The sequence below is a fragment of the Vombatus ursinus genome, unplaced genomic scaffold (genome assembly GCF_900497805.2).
Source record: "Vombatus ursinus unplaced genomic scaffold, bare-nosed wombat genome assembly UNPS02009573.1, whole genome shotgun sequence".
NCBI lineage: Eukaryota > Metazoa > Chordata > Mammalia > Diprotodontia > Vombatidae > Vombatus > Vombatus ursinus.
Genome location: NW_020949351.1, coordinates 1,733,374 through 1,750,919, shown reverse-complemented (window position 1 = coordinate 1,750,919; position 17,546 = coordinate 1,733,374). Strand labels below are relative to the sequence as shown.

Below are 17,546 nucleotides of genomic sequence, written 5' to 3'. Positions count from 1 at the left end.
GTTTGGGTATTTGAGGAGCAAGAGTTTTAAGATGTCTTCTGAAGGAGGTGCAAGTAAAAAGAGACCATCACAGATGATCAAAAGGCTTTTCTGATAGAACAGTACTGGAAACTGCTGGAGTAATCCACAAAGCTTTATAAAATGTATGCACCTACAGAATGTTATCAAATACTTAATATATCACCAGAATCCCTTCTTGTAGGGATCATTAAAAATTTGTTCTTGTTATTAATTAAGCATTCTGTTTCCAGGAGAAAACATAATAGTACAAGTAACATTTATTAAGTCAATAATAGTTTTCCCCAACTTCCCTTTCCCCCTCTTTCTCTTTTTCCATTGCCTCCCCTCTGTTATTGTTTTCTTATGTCATTTCTACAGTTAACTGCACTGAACCTGAGAGGTACCTTAAATCCCCACCCACATCCCTCAGAAATACATCTCTCCTATTAAAAGCTGTACTCAAAAACGCAGGGTGAAAAAAAAATACATGTGTGGTAGTGAGTAATATAATTTTCTAGGAGTTTAGGAGTTCAAGTACTCGATGTTATGAAAAAAATCAAACACCATGTTTTTCAATGCATAATACCTCCAAAAAGAATCAATAACAGACTCTGAGGAGAATGGAAATGCCTGAAATAAACCTTCCTAAAGAGAAAGTTTCTTATACAAATAGGCTCACAGAAACAGCCCCTTCCAGGGTATAAAGTGCCTCTCAAACGCTATCCAGTTCTCTCTTTGCTGAAGTCTGTTTTCAGAACTCAAAGAATAAACAAAGACTCATCAGCATTCATTTTAAAATGTACCTTTTTTCAATAATAGATCTTTAAACTGAGCATCCTTCAGTGCGGTGGTGTTAAGGTGATCACTGGACATAATCCTGTAGAGGGATCCCAGCGTCGGTGCAGTCCCCAAGCTTAAAGCATCACTCTTCAGTTTCAGCTTCTAGGCAGTGAGGCAATATCCTCTCCGAGCAGCTCAGAGTTGCACAATTATAGCCAGCTTGGGAAGTGTGTGTGTGTGTGTGTGTGTGTGTGTGTGTGTGTGTGTATGTGAGAGAGAGAGAGAGAAAGAGAGAGAGAGAGAGAGAGGGAAAGAGGGAGAGGGACAGAGGGAAAGAGGGAGAGGGAGGAAAAGAAGGAGAGAGAGAGAGAGAGGGAGGGAGGGAGAGTCTCTTTCTCCCTCTTTTTCTCCCTCTTTCTACTGTATCAGCAGGGCCCAACCCAGGTGCTAGACTCAAACGCTGTGGCTCAGACCGCAGACTGTGGCTACCAATTATCAACTGCCATCAACAGAAATCAGCAAGCAATGTGGCAGGAAACTGGTGGTGTCGTAGAAACAGATAACACATCCAGGGCCTCATATCTTCAGACTAGCTGAACGTACATTTTAGTTTGCAAAAATACTTATTCTGTATACTATGCTTTTCAAATTACACACATGCACACACACACACACACTCCACAGGAAAGATTCTAGACAGTTTATTTTTTTCCAGTATGTTCATTTTACGACATTGGAATATCAAACCACACAAGGCAGAGAGAAGGGAATCTGTAAATCCCAACAAAAATGTTCCTTCCCTTGATCTCTGTTGGAAGCTTTCAGATTTGAAAAAAAAAAAATGAAAAAGAGAGATCTTACCAATGCAACAGACATAAACAGGCTTTACTCTTGAAACCAAAACCAGGGGTCCTTAACCACTCATCCTTCTGTATTTCAGATCCAGTTTGGTGTGCATCATTCCAAGTTCAAAACACAGCCTCACTCACTCGAGTCAAATCTGTCTGATATTTCTGTTCTTTCTGTTTCTGCTTTTCCCAGAAGTCTAACTGATGGGAGTAGCTTACACATGCTCTTCTAACTAAGCCCTGCATTGGAGACTGTCGATGTCATAACCACAGGAGGAAACAATTTCACAGCCTCTCTCTCTCTCTCTCTCTCTCTCTCTCTCTCTCTCTCTCTCTCTCTCTCTCTCTCCCCCCCCCCCCACACACACACACACACACACACACACACACACACACACACACACACACACACCCCTACCTTTCTCTTTTGACCTCTCGTCCCTCAGACCCAGACCTACTGTATGTTCACCCAAATATCACAGCTCAGGAAAATCCTCTAAGAATTCTTAAGTGTTCTCCTTTGCTACAAGTAACCCTTTCCTCAACTAAATGCACTCAATCTTGTCAGCTAAAATAAAAAGGCACAGAATCTGCACCCATTACAAACACTCGAGTAAAAAAATCAACATGAGGACATTTCTCAGAAGTAAGTTCTCATATTTATAATGATTTTGACTAAAGCATATTTCCTCCCTCTCCTCTGTCCCTGGGTCTACACAGTTTGTTTCCTGAGCATTCTGACACCCTGAGGCTCTGTGAAGACACTTACAAAGCAAGCTGCCAGTCTGTCACAGCAGTGTTCAGAGAAAATCATGAGGTGGCCACAGTGAAAAGGGCAGAGTGTCATGGTATTAAAAAAACCACCAAAACAACAACAAAACCCCAAAACATCAGTCATAACAGGAACTTTGTGCTTAGAAAAGCCTTTAGTTGTTTAGATTTTTGGACTGGTTTCACTGCCGCCACCACCACCACCACTCCTCTCCTCCCCATGCCTGCCCCTCTACAGCCAGGGCAAAGAGAAATGGCATGTGACACGTGAGCTATCCCAATAGTTTTGGCTATAGGAGGAGTTGTCAAAGCAAAATTAAACTTTGTATATGTTACCATTAGTGTCAGAAATATAGCCAATTACATCAGTAACCAGCCACTGCTGTCAGTGTCCCAAACACATCATCTGGGCAATGACAACAGTGTCTGGGCACTGACGTCACTGCTTGCATTTCAATTTGACTAGAACACATATACTCCCTTGTGCTTGAAATTATTTTCAAAAAGGGGGGGAAGCCTTTTAAATTTGGACCAGCAAACTCCACTAACATTTTTCTAAAGGGTCATATTGGCATACAGGAAATACGAGGGCCACAAAGATTTCTGCTTCTAATTTCATGGTTGGTATACATTTTCATATGACAGCCAAACCAACACCAAAACTTGAATGGTTTTCAAGTTGAAATGTCCTTCTTGTTCCACTTTGGTTTGTCTTTTTTAGTAGTTATTGTCTCAGTTCTTCTCTGCTCATACTAGCAGTTAAAATAGACTAAAATCACATTAGATTTTTAGGCAACCATATCATACTAGAATTTCATATTGAACATGTAACCAAATAAAAGCTTCATGTCTTGCTAATGAAGCAACATGGAATAGCAGAGAGAATGCTGAACTTAAGAGTCAGGAGATCTGAGTTCCATTCTCAGCTCTAACACATAAGCTGTGTCAACCTGGACAAGTCACTTAACCTTTGTTTGCCGTTTCCCCATCTGTATAATGGGAACAATGATATCCAACCTACAGAACTTATAGAGCTGTTATGAGAAAAGAATTTTATAAGCTGTAAATTTCTATACAAATGAGTTATTATTTTTTCTTACGGTTTGTTATTAAGCCAGGTTTCCCCCCATCTTATACTTACATAGTTGATTTTTAACCAATGTTCAGAGCTTTATAATAATCCCTATTAAATTTCATTCTCTTAATCTTTTTTGTATCTTCATTCTGTCATCTGAAATACTACTTATCCTTCCCAGCTTCGTGTGATCTAAAATTTTGGTAAGCATAGCATCAGACTCTACTGAGTTTCTTATCTCTCAGCTACAAAATACCATTTGACTTGGAGAGCAAGAGGCTCCATTTCAACAACGCGTCTCCCATGCATGTGTTAAGATCACCAAAGATTCCTAAATGGATACAAGCACAAAGAGAATTTCATTCAATAATCCTATGATTAGCAATATCATGTGAGGCATAAACAAGGATACACATGCTTTCCAAAGAGGTTAACCACTGTCATCAAGGATATCCTGTGCAGCGTGAAAATGGCGGCAGTATACTTCCTAGAAATGGTGAGGTCTTGCAGATGCTATTGGTAATAGATGACACTGTACTTTAAGATACGCAAAGGCAAAACAACCCATCCCTTCATGGATCTTGTCTTTTAAAGAGGGACTTGACAAATTTATCTATCTTTGTCAGTATATATAAAACACACATATAGAGATATAAGTATATATAAATATATAAATTAGGGCCACTCACTGTGGCCAATTGGAATGAAGGATCTCTGTGTGAGGTTGAAGAATTTTTTAAAAAAGGACTTAGGTAACCAGAACTAAATTAACCTAAGTATAACAGTAGCTAGGTGGCACAATGGATAGAGTGCCAGACCTAGAGTCAGGAAGATCTGGGTTCAAATCTGGCCTCAGACACTTACTAGCTGTGTGACCCTGGGCAAGCACTTAACCCTGTTTGCCTCAGTCTCCTCATCTGTAAAATGGGCTGAAGAAGGGAATGGCAAACCACTCCAGTATCTTTGCCAAGAAAACCCCAAAAGAGGTCACAAAGTCAGATATAACTGAAAAATGATTAAACAACCGTAACAAATAGTAACAGCAAATATTTGGCCATTTTGTCCATGAAGATATCATGAAAAACTGGCTAAATATCCTTGCTGAAATTTGTTTGTAATATTCTACTCATTTAGATTTGCCGTACTTTATAGGTGTCTACCAGTTTTATCCAATTGATATAATACTAAAATCAAGGGCTTTAAGATCCTGAATTCAAAGATCATATTTAACTTGCATGCAAACTAACCTTAATTGAGAGTATTGTACATTTGTCATAAAATATTCATGTAAATAAATATTTGTATATTTATTAATACCTTGAGTATATCCTCTTAAGATTTCATTAAATTCAATGAACACATATCAAATGCCTACTATGTGCAAGCCACTGATACTAAAAGATTAAAAGGAAAGCTTCAAGTGTGTATTGAGTAGATCCATTATGGATATTAAATGGGAAAATGTGGATAAAAATCATATGAGACCAGAAGACATGGAGAGTTATGATTTGGAACTGTGAAGTGAGTACTCCATATTAATAAAATCACAAATACTTTCAAAGTATAAAAGCAAACATTATAAAAATTAATTTAAAGTGGAATTTGTGTACAGTAAATACCAACAAGGCCCTACTCCTGTGAAGAACTGCAAATCTGACCTTATGACCCTTGATAAATTTATAACATCATATTTCTGTAGCATTTTGAAGCCTACATAGTATTTTCTCCTCTCCCTCCAATATGTCACTCCTGTGAGAGGCACTGCAAAGTGAGTCCCAAGAGGCAAAGTGGTCACTCAGATAGCAGTATCAGAGCCAGTATCAAATCCCCTAACTCTGAGTGCAATGCCCTTCCCACTCTCCAGGCAGGCTTTAGAGAGATACCCAAAGTGGATCCACTGGCTTCAGTAATAAAGGAGTCAAGAAGGTCCACTCCCAACATTTCATGACTCAGAGAAATGTACAACTTTTTGTTGTTCAATTGTTTAAGTTATGTCCAACTCTTTGTGACCCCATTTGAAGTTTTCTTGGCAAAGATATTGGAATGGTTTGCCATTTCCTTCTCCAACTTCTCATTTTACAGATGAAGAAACTGAGGCACAGGGTTACTCAACTAGTAAGTGTCTGAGGCCAGATTGGAACTCACAATGAGTCTTCCTGACTTTAGACCACTCTTTCCATGTGCTACCTAGAAGTCCCAATGTATGACTACGAAGAGCTAAAATCTATGCACATCATTATTCTGAGGGAGTACATTTGAGTGTTGCCAAGACTAAATCACTAGGTGTTTCTTTCCTTTTAGAGCGTTCCATGAAGCTTGAGGTCAGGTAACAAAGGGACGCCAGTCTAAAAGAGGGCACAAACCCTCTTTTAATATGTATATCACTGGTTATTGTTAATTAACTCTCATTTACATTTCTCTTAATCCCCAAGAAAGTAGCAGTAGAATATGACCTTATCATTTAAATCAGAAGTTACAAGGAAGAAATTGTTTATAGAATATAAATAGCTATGAATGAATGTATAGAAAATATTTTGTATTCAAAGGACTCTTTTTTTCCTTTTTATTTATTTTAAATACTCTTTTTCTCTTGAAACCTACTCCAAAAGACCACCTGTCTTGGATAGGCACATGGCTAGTAGGCCTTTTTAAAAAAATCTGGAGTCTGGGTTGTAAAGTATTAAAAACATATTATAAGTTCATCTCTTTTCTGTGGTTCGTTGTCTAAAGCAAAGACTGTGAGAATCTTAAGTTTTGCTTGTAATGAAGGCTCACATAGATAGCTGCACTTTAAAATTATTTTTCACCAGGGTTTTATATAGTAAAAGTAAGCAAGTGAAGTACCACTGACACACTGTGTATTAGTTTCAGTAACATTTCAAAGATTTCCTTCATAAGTCTTTAGCTCCTAAGGAGAAATATACTGTAGACTCCGTTAAGTGATTCACTATAGTCAGACATACAGTATAAGGGTGAATCACTCTCAGACCCCATTTAAAAGAGCTCATTTGACTGCAAGCTTCATATAAGACAGCAGTGTGATGTGACAGGCCCCCAAAGTTAACTTGATCTTAATTCAACTTTATCATTAAAATCAACATCCAGGAAAAGGGAAATAACAATCCATAACGATGTTCTGTGCCCATTAGACCACATCTAAAGTACTAAGCTCAGTACTGAGTTTATCCTGAAAAGATAGTGGCAAGTTGGAGAAGAGAGTCAAAACCATGTCCTACAAGGATTATTTGAAGAAACAGCAGATGTTTATCCTGGATAAGAGAAGTTTTAGGATGAACCATGATGCCTGTCTTCAAATATCTGAAGGGCCATCATCAGGAAAAGGGACCAGACTTAATTTTGTATAGGTACAAATGGGGAAACAAATACCAAGGAGCAGACATTGTGTTTGCCAGTCCTTTCTAACTTTTTAATTTTTAGCAAAAATTTACCTAAGTAATAAATATTTGTTGAATTGATTAGAAATGTAGGCGGTGGAGTGGGGGAACAGGAATCACAGGTTGGCTATTCAGGATTTATGAGTTCTAAGTAGAGGCATCCTATTGTATAAATCAATCAGCAAACCACCTACTATGTATATGCTAGGCCGTGTGCTGAGTGCTAGGTATACAGAGACAAAAAATGGAATAGGTTCTGCCTTCTAAGAACTTACATTCAAATGGGGAAAATACTTGCATATCTATATTTAGATATATATAAAACATAAATCACCTAGCAGGGCAGCTAGGTGGCACAGCAGATAAGAATATGGGCTTTGGAATCAGGAAGATTATTTTCCTGAGTTCAAATCTAGCCTCAAACACTAGCTCTGTGACCCTAGGCAAATCACTCAACCCTATTTGCCTCAGTTTCTTCATCTGTAAAATGAGTGGGAGAAGGAAATGGCAAATCACTCTAGGATCTTTGTCAAGAAAACCCTAAATGGGGTCATGAAGAGTCAGACACAACTGAACAACAACAAATATAAATCAAGTTCAAGGTCGCCTTCAAGAAGAAGTGAGAATGCTGGCCTTGGGTCAGAAAGACTTGGGCTCATATCTTACCTTTAATATTAGCTGTCTGACTGGACAAATAAATAAATGAATTTTTAAAATCACTTAAATTGTATGTGCCTCCAGCAATTCTTACTGTGGTAAAGAAATTCTTATTTTGTCATTTACTATTCAGGTGGCCTCAAGTAAGTTTAGGACCACTAGAATGGTCCAGTAGGGTATTCCTCCTAATGTTCAAAAATTTAAGCCAATGAAATATTCCTGAGCATGCAAAATTCACAGTAACCATGACCAACTTTGTCAGTTCTAATTGACATCTGGACTCCCTCTTCAAGTATAACTCTTTTTTGTCCTACCTATCAGAATATACATGTGTTTTCTCAGGAAACTCAGTTATGCAGCAAATATAAATTCCATTGAAAACATAACCAAAAGATATTAGAAGGAAGAAGTAGATTTTTTAATACACTTACTCAAGTGTGCTTGCTGGGTTTCTTTTACACACATGGAGATCATCTAACTTGCATGGCTTCATTAGAGATTATAAATCTCCACACATCTCCTAGGAGGCTCTAGGGGTCATTTTATGTGTCTCATATGCCTATTAATGCAACTATTGTCAAGAATCAATGAATGGCCACATCCATTATAAGTTCCTATTCTTTGAGGTTTATGACTACACTGTAAAAACTTGCTCTAGGACCAAGTTTTCCACATAAAGATTAAACTCTGGCATTCAGCCTTAAAAAGAAAACAAAAAGTACATTTTAAATAAATTTTGTGTTTTTTGTCACATGAAAATTTTTTTAAGACTGGAAAACTATACTTCTGCAGATTTAAAAAAAATAGCTATGATCTGTGTAATGTTTGTGGGAAATAAGTCTGTAGCAGGGAACAACTATTTCTGAGCCCTCGTTATTGAAAAAAAAAGATCACTACAGAGAAATATTTATTTAGAAATCTGACTGAGCCACATAAACTATTAAACTTTTAAATCTAGCATCTGGCTCAAATTTTAACAAGAACAAGCATATGTCCATTTGGAGCTAGCATGCTGACACAGGAAAATGCTGAGATTACTAAATTCATTGTTGTTTTGTTGTTGTTCAGTCATTTCGGTCATTTCTGATGATTTGTTACCCCATATAGGGTTTTCTTGGCAAAGATACTGGACTGGTTTGCCATCTCCTTCTCCAGTAGCAAACAAAGGTTAAGTGACTTGCCCAAGGTAACACAGCTAGTAAGTTTCTGAGGCTCAATTTAACTCAGGTCTTCCTGACTCCAGGCCTGGTACTCTATCCACTGTACTACCTATTAGTAAGCCATTTGGGAGCAACTAGGTGAGACTTGGGTTTAAATCCAGACTCGGAAACTTACTAGCTGTATTACCTTGGGCAAGTCACTTAACCTCTGTTTGCTACTGAAGAAGGAAATGGCAAATCACTCCAGTACGTGTGACAAAAAAACCCCATGGACAGAGGTCCGTGGGGTCAAGAAGAGCCAGACATGACTGAAATAACCAAACAACCACAAACTAAGCTATGTAGTAAGGGGCCAATGAGTTCACCTTTCTCATTACCTAAGCCATTAAATTTTTCCTCTTGTAAAGAAGATTTCACTTTTCTGACTAGCAGAGACATATGATGGATCTGACACTCCAAGTACCTGAGTAACTCTCTGAAAGCAGACTATGGCTCACTAAATTTTGGTGTATGAATATACTGCTATGTTACTTACTACACTGTAAGAAACAATGAATGTGAGGAATTCAGAGAAAATGAGAAAATCCAAAAAAACCACAAAAACTATATACACAATCACATGTGATCATTTCCTAGGACTGCATGTGTGCTGCTGGAATACAAGTTAAGGAGCTACCTTTAGGTGCTGCTGTCTTCTCCTTGAGCTTCTTGACCTATTTAGGATAAAGTGATTTTTATTCTTCATAAGAAGCATACCCATTCATTGTGTGGCTGGGTCTTTTTGTGGTCACTAAGTTTTATACAGATTCTTTTCCTTCATTATTCTGATTCTTCATATCCCCCTGCTAGTGCAAAGATTACCAACCCTGCTCCTCTTCTTCTCTCCCCATATTTGAGTAACAAACAATGATGATAGACAAAATGCACTAAAATGCTATGTAAACTGTTCAAAGTATTAGTGTCAAAGACTTAATATTTTTAGAACCACTTGCCATCTTCCAGATGAAATCAATGTAACATTGGTTTAGAAACTGTAGCAACTTAAGTATCATACCCCTGTTGCCTCTAAGACTTAGTGAAATTTCCAGTGGTACCAAGAAGATGCTTAACCTACTGACAGCAATAACATCATCAAAAACAACCAGAAGGAAAATTGCTTTCAAGTTTATTAAACCTAAGCATTTCCTTCTAGACCTAGATGTGTAGTGAGAAGACAAGAACAGAAGGACAGGCATCATGCAACTTGCAATTCAATCAAACAGGACAAGCAAAATCCTCAAGAAGCCAGGCCCCTATGAGCAAAAAAAAAAAAAAAAAAAAAAAGAAGGAAAGTTATCCTAATTCTAAGGCTGACCTAACAAAGGACAGGATAGCAGCAGAAAAAAAGATTGAATTATAGTAAGGATACCTGGGTTATTTCTCATTTTGACATTACTGATTCATTGTGTCAACTTAAGCAAGTCACATCACATCTCTGGGTTATTTCCACATCTGCAAAAAGAGGGGGTTGTTTAGATGATGTCTGAGGTCTCTTTCTAGTGCTAATGTTCTGTGATTCCATATTGTAATAATAGTCAAAATTGATTAAAAAAACACCGAGGCTAAACCTTGGCCTGCATCAATCACTATTCTCCTTAGCCTCACTCATTTTAACATTAATGATAACTCATGTTTTCTGACATTTTAAAATTCAAAAATCATTTTCTTCACAATAATGCTGAGATACTGTATTTCACCATGCAACTGTCAAAAATCTTATGTCAAATTTTTTTTTGTCAGAAAGTGGGGTGTGACAATTAGGTGAAGCTTTTAAAAAATTTGTGCCGATATTACTTAAAAATAATTTATTACTAAACTGTCTTTGGTGCAAGATTAGGATGCCCAGAATACTCGTGAATATATTTTAAAATTGAATACTGACAATGCGCATGTGCTGAGAATTCTAGGCTCTCAGCTTGCAATGCACCAAGAGATAAATGCATATCCATATGCCACTGGTGAATACATTGCTGCTCTGTTTACCTTTTAATCAGCGTGACAAACAGAATCATATCATGTGACGCTTATGTGACGAAAGGTTAAAAGCCAATTTTTGGACTGAAAAAAACAGGGTGTGAAGATTATGCGGTGAAATACGGTAAGTCGTTAAGTGTAACCAGGACCATTCCATGGAGCATGCTCATAGTTGCCACCCCTCCTGGTCCCCACTGACCCCATTCAGTATTTGAGCTCATTGGGGATGTCCAGACCATATGTGTGGCTTGGCACTGAAGGACAGAGGTGCCTTGAAATGATAATCTCCTTATTGGTTACTGAGCTAAAACAGCAGATGATTCAGGGGATCTTTAAAAAGAGAAGAAACTGCTTTTGGTGCTCTCTCTTTCTTCACCTTTCCTAAGTAGCCAAAACTGCTCTCTCATCCACTAAACCCTTGTGAGAAGAATGGGGGATAGGCTCTCTTGTTTCCTTCCATCCTGCCAATACTCCCATTTGGAGCATGGACTCAAAAGAGTAAATTTATACCACAGGTGCATTTTTTTTTTTTTTGCTGTATTTTCTCAGTAGGCGAGCAAATACTGTCCTCAAGGGGACCTTGATTAGGTTTGGAGGTGGCCCTGTGATTCTGGGAGGTCCAGAGGTCCTGGGACCAATGTATGGAGTTGAGTGATGGCAAAGGAAGCTTCTACATTAGAGAAGGCAACCACTGATAAGAGGAGGAGCCCAAATCCCTATCCTGGCTTGTTAGTTAACATGGGTTTTGAGGGAGCAGTGAGGAAATAAGATGAAATGTGAATATGCCTCATTATCACTCTGGATGATACTTTATTATCATCAATAATTATCATCAATAACTGCTTTATGTTCTACTAAGGTCTAAGTATCAGGCTCCTGAAAGATTGCAACGGTGGGTATATTTAAGTTATGGAATCCTGTTTTAAGCTATTCTGCCTATGAAATGCTGTATTTTGTGTCTTTTGGCACTTCTTTTGTGTGTAGGAAATAAATACTTGTTCCACACCCCACTTTATTCTGTACACTGAGTGCTTTTTTACTCCCTATCCCTCCCAATTTAGGAAAATCCCAAAATGAACCACAAAAAAAGCTTTAATTTTTTTTTTCTCTGAAACACTGGAGTGGTAGGGTGGGTTGGTGTAATGAACCAAAGAATGAGAAAATGAGTTTTTCTTATAAAACAAGAGTGGCCCCTTGTAGGTGACCAGCCACCTTCGGAACTTAATCCAGTTGGAATATATGCTTGGGTTTAGAGAAGATGATTTACTAATACAAAGGAAATGGACACAGAGTCCAAGACCCTTGGGTCCAGAAACAGTTCCTTAATGTTAATTTAGCATTATTATCACCATATTACAGATGAAGGGACTAATGTTCAGACAAGTTAAATAACTTGCTGGTTGTCACAGAAATTGTAAGTGGCCATGAAAACTTAAATCCAGAATTTCTGACTCTAAGTCTGGTTTTCCTTCCACAATGCCAAGCTGTAGTTTCATCTGCTACAACCAGCTCAATACAGGGAAACCTGGAAAAAAAAAAACCTAACTATTCTGAGTGTTCATCTCTCCTTCAAGAATTCTGACCTACGGGCAATTTTTCAGTCAATAAACATTAGGCCCCTACCATATGCCAAACATTGTGCTATGCCCTGAGGATGCAAAGAAAGACAAATAGTCCTTGATCTCAAGACACTCACAATCACATAAATGTAAAAATAAAACAAAAATAAATAAAAATCATATAAATCACATAAAATAAGCTGAAAAGTTGGGGTGTGGGAGTATGGAGGGTACCTGGAGGCTGGGTCATGATGAAATCCAGGGGTGCAGTCACGTGGGAAATGATAAGATGGTAGCCCTAATAATGCCAAGGTTGTGGGTTCATCCCCTTACTGCCATGGTTTCACTTAGAGGTAGTTAGATGATTCAATGAATAGAATACTGGTCCTAAAGTAACAGTTCAAATCTGGCCTTAGACTCTCACTAGCTCTGTGACCCTGGGCAAGTAACTTAACTCTCTTTGCCTCAGTTTCTTCATCTGTAAAATGAGCTGGAGAAGGAAATGGCAAACCAAGAGTCAGGCACAACTGAAGGACTGAATAACAAGAGCTCTAATCATACTTGTTAAATGGAAGATCTGGGAGGAGCTTTCTACTATCCACTCTATCCTCTCCATCCAGATGGAGGGAGGGCCCAGGCATAGACAGTAGAGAGAGGTGAGAGTGTCAGAGATGACCTTCTAAGATGCCGAGATTCTTGAGGGCATGATGAAATCCTGGTGTGCAACCAGGTAGGAAATGATTAGATGGCTGTCCTGGACACTTTCCTTAAATGGAGGGTCTGGGAGGAGCCCCCCACTGTCCATTCTCCTATAAGAGGGAGGAAGGGGCTCCAGAAGCAGGCCAGTCATTTCAATTTGTATGTGAGATACAAAGCAAAAACTGGAATCTTCTGAAATATTTTGCTCTATAAACCTAATGTTAAACATTCAAGGAATAAAAGCTAAGAGATTACAAGAGCTGCCCTTATTATTATATTTTGTACTTACTCTGTGTGTGCTTATATAATACCTGACATTTATAAATACTTACTATGTCCTAGATACTGTGTTAAGCACTTTACAATTATTATCTGTTTATCCTTACAATCCTGGGAGGTAGGTACTATTATTATCCCCATTTTACAAATGAGGAAACTGAGGCAAACAGGTTCAGTAACTTGCCCCAGGTCACATAGCTAGTAAGTGTCAAGGGGCCAGATTTGAACTCAAGTCTTCTGGAGTCCAAGTCTAGCATTCTTTCCACTGAATTACGTGGTTACCCAACATATATGGACACTTATATATGTGTGTACACACACACTCACGTGCACACACACACACACACACACACACACACACACACCTGTCTCCCCCATTAAAACAGAAGTGTCTGAATCCCTAGCACCTCACATACATAGTTCAGTGGGTTCAGTTCAGTTCGGTTTGGTTCAGTTATTCTTTGTTCTCAAAGGGGACCAAAATGACACCACTATGTTAGAGTCAAGTTACAATGCATCTGACTGTGGCTGATCAGACCAATATGAGCTCTGAATGCTCTACCACCGGTCGGGCACAAATAGTCCATGTGAACATTTGGGGTGGATTCTCTAAATTTGTACATCTCATGTTTCTTTTGAGCTACTTCAATTCTGCTTTGCTCATAGAGCACAGCACCTTCTCTGATGAGGGCATGCCATGCTGGGCAGTCTTGTGCCAGCACCTCCCATGTCTCACAATCATTTCCAAAATTCTTAAGAGAAATCTTGACAGTGTCCTTGTATTGTTTCTTCTGACCACCATTTGAGCATTTCCCCGTGTGAGTTCTCCACAAAATAGCCTTTTAGGCAAGCTTACGTTTGGCATTTGACCAATGTGGCCAGCCCATCCGAGTTGTGCTCTCTGCAGTAGAGTTTGAATGCTTGGCAGTTTAGTTTGAGAAAGCACCTCACTGTCTATTACCTTATCCTGCCAGGTGACTTCAGAATCTTCCTAAGACAATTCAAATGTAAGTGATTCAGTTTCCTGGCATGGCACTGTTATACTGTCAAAGTTTCACATGCTTGTGAAACCCCACATATAATACAGGCACTTAATATAAGTGTCTGTTGATTGACTGATCAATTTTATATAAACTTTTAATAGGGGGACTAGTTAATGAGCCCAGTCCTTGTGAATATGTGCAGTGTTTTCGCAGCAGGGAATCCGCTCCTAGACTTGTAGTAGTACCTTCTCCTGATCATTTGAAACTTCTAATTTTCTCTTAAAAGCAGGAAAGAATAGATACAGCAGCAGTAAAGTCATGTAAGCCTTCAGTATGCCAAAGCATTCCTCATATTAAACTAAAGTGACTAAAAGTGACTGTGATATAAACAGATCTTTGATAACTAATGGTTATTAGTTATTATAAACTCTTATATTTTTCTTCTTTCAATGAGTTTCTCTTGTTATATTGTATATACTATATTGAAGACCCCAATGCATAGATTTTCCCAAAAATCTTCGATAATAGCTTATACACCAAAAGAAGTGTGTGGGTAAAAAAGTACTTGGCTATTCTGTCATGAGAGTTTTGAGTGTGTCTGACCTAAGACTTACACACAGAAATACAGGCTAAAGTTAAAAAAAAAGAGAGAGAGATTCATATATCAACCCATCCAGAAAAATGGCAGATATGCCTTTTCTAGCTTCCTACCTTATATACTCAGCGTCTGCACCTCTTATCCCTTTTTCAACTTCTTTTCTGATTCAAAATCTACTCTGTATTCTTGGAGGTTTGGGCACATTCACAACATGCTCAAAATCGAAAACAAGTGTGTCATTAAGTTCAAGAGGTTACTCATCTGATAAAATACTGAAACCAATAGATTATTTAGACCCACTTGTACATCTGTAAGGTTTAAAGTATGTAAATTGGGCTTGAAAAATAAAATTTCCTTTCTACAAAAGCTGGGAGATCACCACACATAAGTATGAATGGTATGACTGCCTGATGATTTAATATTAGACTGACAATCACTAGCCTTATTAGGCTCTAAAAATAGCTCCTTATCTCTCACCAATAAGAAAGGGCTTATTAACAGGCATGTTGAAACAGAAATTGCCAATTTAGAATTTTGTTACTGATATATAGATATAGATATATTCATATACATATATAAACACACAAACATAAGATATACATGTTTATTTGCATGTAGTGTTTTAATAAGTGTAATCATGTGTGGATTTGTGAGGATATGCATGGTTTTGTATGTACATGTTATATGTGTATATATATATATATGTATTCCATATACAATGAAACAGACATTACCAATTTAGGACTTTGCAGCTGATGCATATATATATATACTGTATGTGTATATGTGCACATATGTGTATATATGCATATATACACATCATATGTTTATGTATGTATAACTGTCCATCTATTAAAGAAGGAATGGCAAACCACTCCAGTATCCTTGTCAAGAAAGCCCCAAAGATAGTAGTGCTATGGTCCACAGTGTCACCAATAGTTGAATACTACTGAAAGACTGAATAACATCCATCTATCTATCTATCTAATCTATGTCATCATCAATAGGACCTTTCTTATTGGAGAGAGATAAGGAGCTGTTTTTACTTATACCTATATGTATACACATATTAATAGCAAAATCTTCAATGGGCTATATTTATATTATTTACATATTAATATTATTTATAATTATATACATATGTAAGTTATGTATGTATTATGTTTATATATGTATGTATATGGGTGTATATTTTTTCAGTTGTTTCAGTTGTGTCTGACTTTTCTTGACTCAATTTGGGATTTTCTTGGTAAAGATACTGAGGTGGTTTGCCATTTCCTTTTCCAGCTCATTTTACAGATGAGGAAACTGAGGTAAACAGGGTTAAGTGACTTGCCAGGGTCACACAGCTAGTAAGTATCTGAGGTCATATTTGAAGTCAGGAAGATGGGTCTTCCTGACTCCAGGCCTGGTGCTCTATCCATTGTGCCACCTAGCTGCCTAAGAATACACACACACACACACACACACACACACACACATAAATATATGAATACAAAGGGCAAGCAGGTGAGACAGTTATTGAGACAAAAGATTAAGATCTCAACTTCAAGCTAGGTGAACTAGAGCCTGGGGGCACCATGACTGACTTTTTTTATATGGGTGTGGTCTAGATATAACTAAATAGCTAAATAGCTGTAGGCCAGACCTTATTATGGTGGCAACTATAGGAGCACTGTAGTCCTCTGAACATTTTGACTACACACCCATTGATAAAAATTATATAAATTTAATTATAAATAATATACATATACTAGTATACTAACAATTATGTGCACTATAAAAATTAAGTAAAATAAAAAAGAGGAAATTTTAAAAAAATTTGAGCCTAAGGTCGATAAAGGCAGTTAGGTGACCCAATAGAGAGGGCACCAGGCCTAGAATCAGGAACACCTGGGTTCAAACCTGGCTTCAGACACTTACTAGTTGTGTGACCCTGGGCAAGTCCCTTAACCCTGTTTGCCTCAGTTCTTCATCTGTAAAATGAGGGGCAGAAGGAAATGGCAAACCACTTTATTATCTTTGCCAAGAAAATCCCAAATAGGGTCATGAAGAGTCAGACATGGCTGAAACAACTGAACAATCGCAAAGGCCAATAAGGAGCCACAGAAGTTTAATGGATGAATAATTTGGTCGAACCTATGCATAATGAAAATCATTTTGGCAGCTATGCTGAGTATGGTTTGGATAGGGGAGAGACTTGAGGAAGAGAGGCAAATTAGATCTAATGAGAGGATGAATTAGACTAGAGTGGTGGTTATGTGAGTAGGGAGAAGGTGACAAATGCAAAGAAATGGTGAAGAGAGAAATATTAAGATTTGTCAACAGATTGGATATGTGGGGTAAATGAGAATGAAGAGCTTAGAATGACACCGAGGTTGAAAACTTGGGGAACTTGAAGAATTAATTGGGAGGCCCTTGATAGTAACAGGAAAGTTCTTAAAAGGAGTAAGTTTTGAAGTAAAGATAAAGAGGTCTGTCTGAGATGTAGATTACAACTCACATTCCAGTTCTTCCTTTAAAATTCACAGTCCCACCCCAAAGGAAAAGTAGGGAGTGAACTCTCAGCTCATTGGTCACTGCCACAGGAAGCCTCCTCCACTCCCAGGAGATGTCTGCTGTAGCCAAAAGTGATCTGGTGGGGAGGGAAAGGGGTAAAATTTCCCCAATGGCACTCACATAGATACTGCTGTTGGTGCCTGCTTAGCAGTTAGGTTATAAATAGCCAA

At 38.0% G+C, this 17,546-nt stretch overlaps 1 protein-coding gene across 11 annotated transcripts in view; it reads right to left on the bottom strand.

Moving 5' to 3' along the window:
* The window catches only part of LDLRAD4 (low density lipoprotein receptor class A domain containing 4), a 589,056-nt gene that overhangs the window by 44,607 nt on the left and 526,903 nt on the right, over positions 1-17,546 (bottom strand). Inside the window, exon 1 of one of the 11 annotated variants that reach the window (XM_027852458.1) lies at positions 1,642-1,820. The exons of 9 other annotated variants lie outside the window; for them this stretch is intronic. Coding sequence is in view for 1 of the 2 variants with exons in the window: in XM_027852457.1 (XP_027708258.1) it covers positions 804-873 (70 nt within the window). In the remaining variant the exon portion in view is untranslated. Of the gene's footprint in view, positions 1-803; positions 951-1,641; positions 1,821-17,546 lie in introns of those variants that run through there. One more of the 11 variants, XM_027852457.1, reaches the window with a different exon arrangement.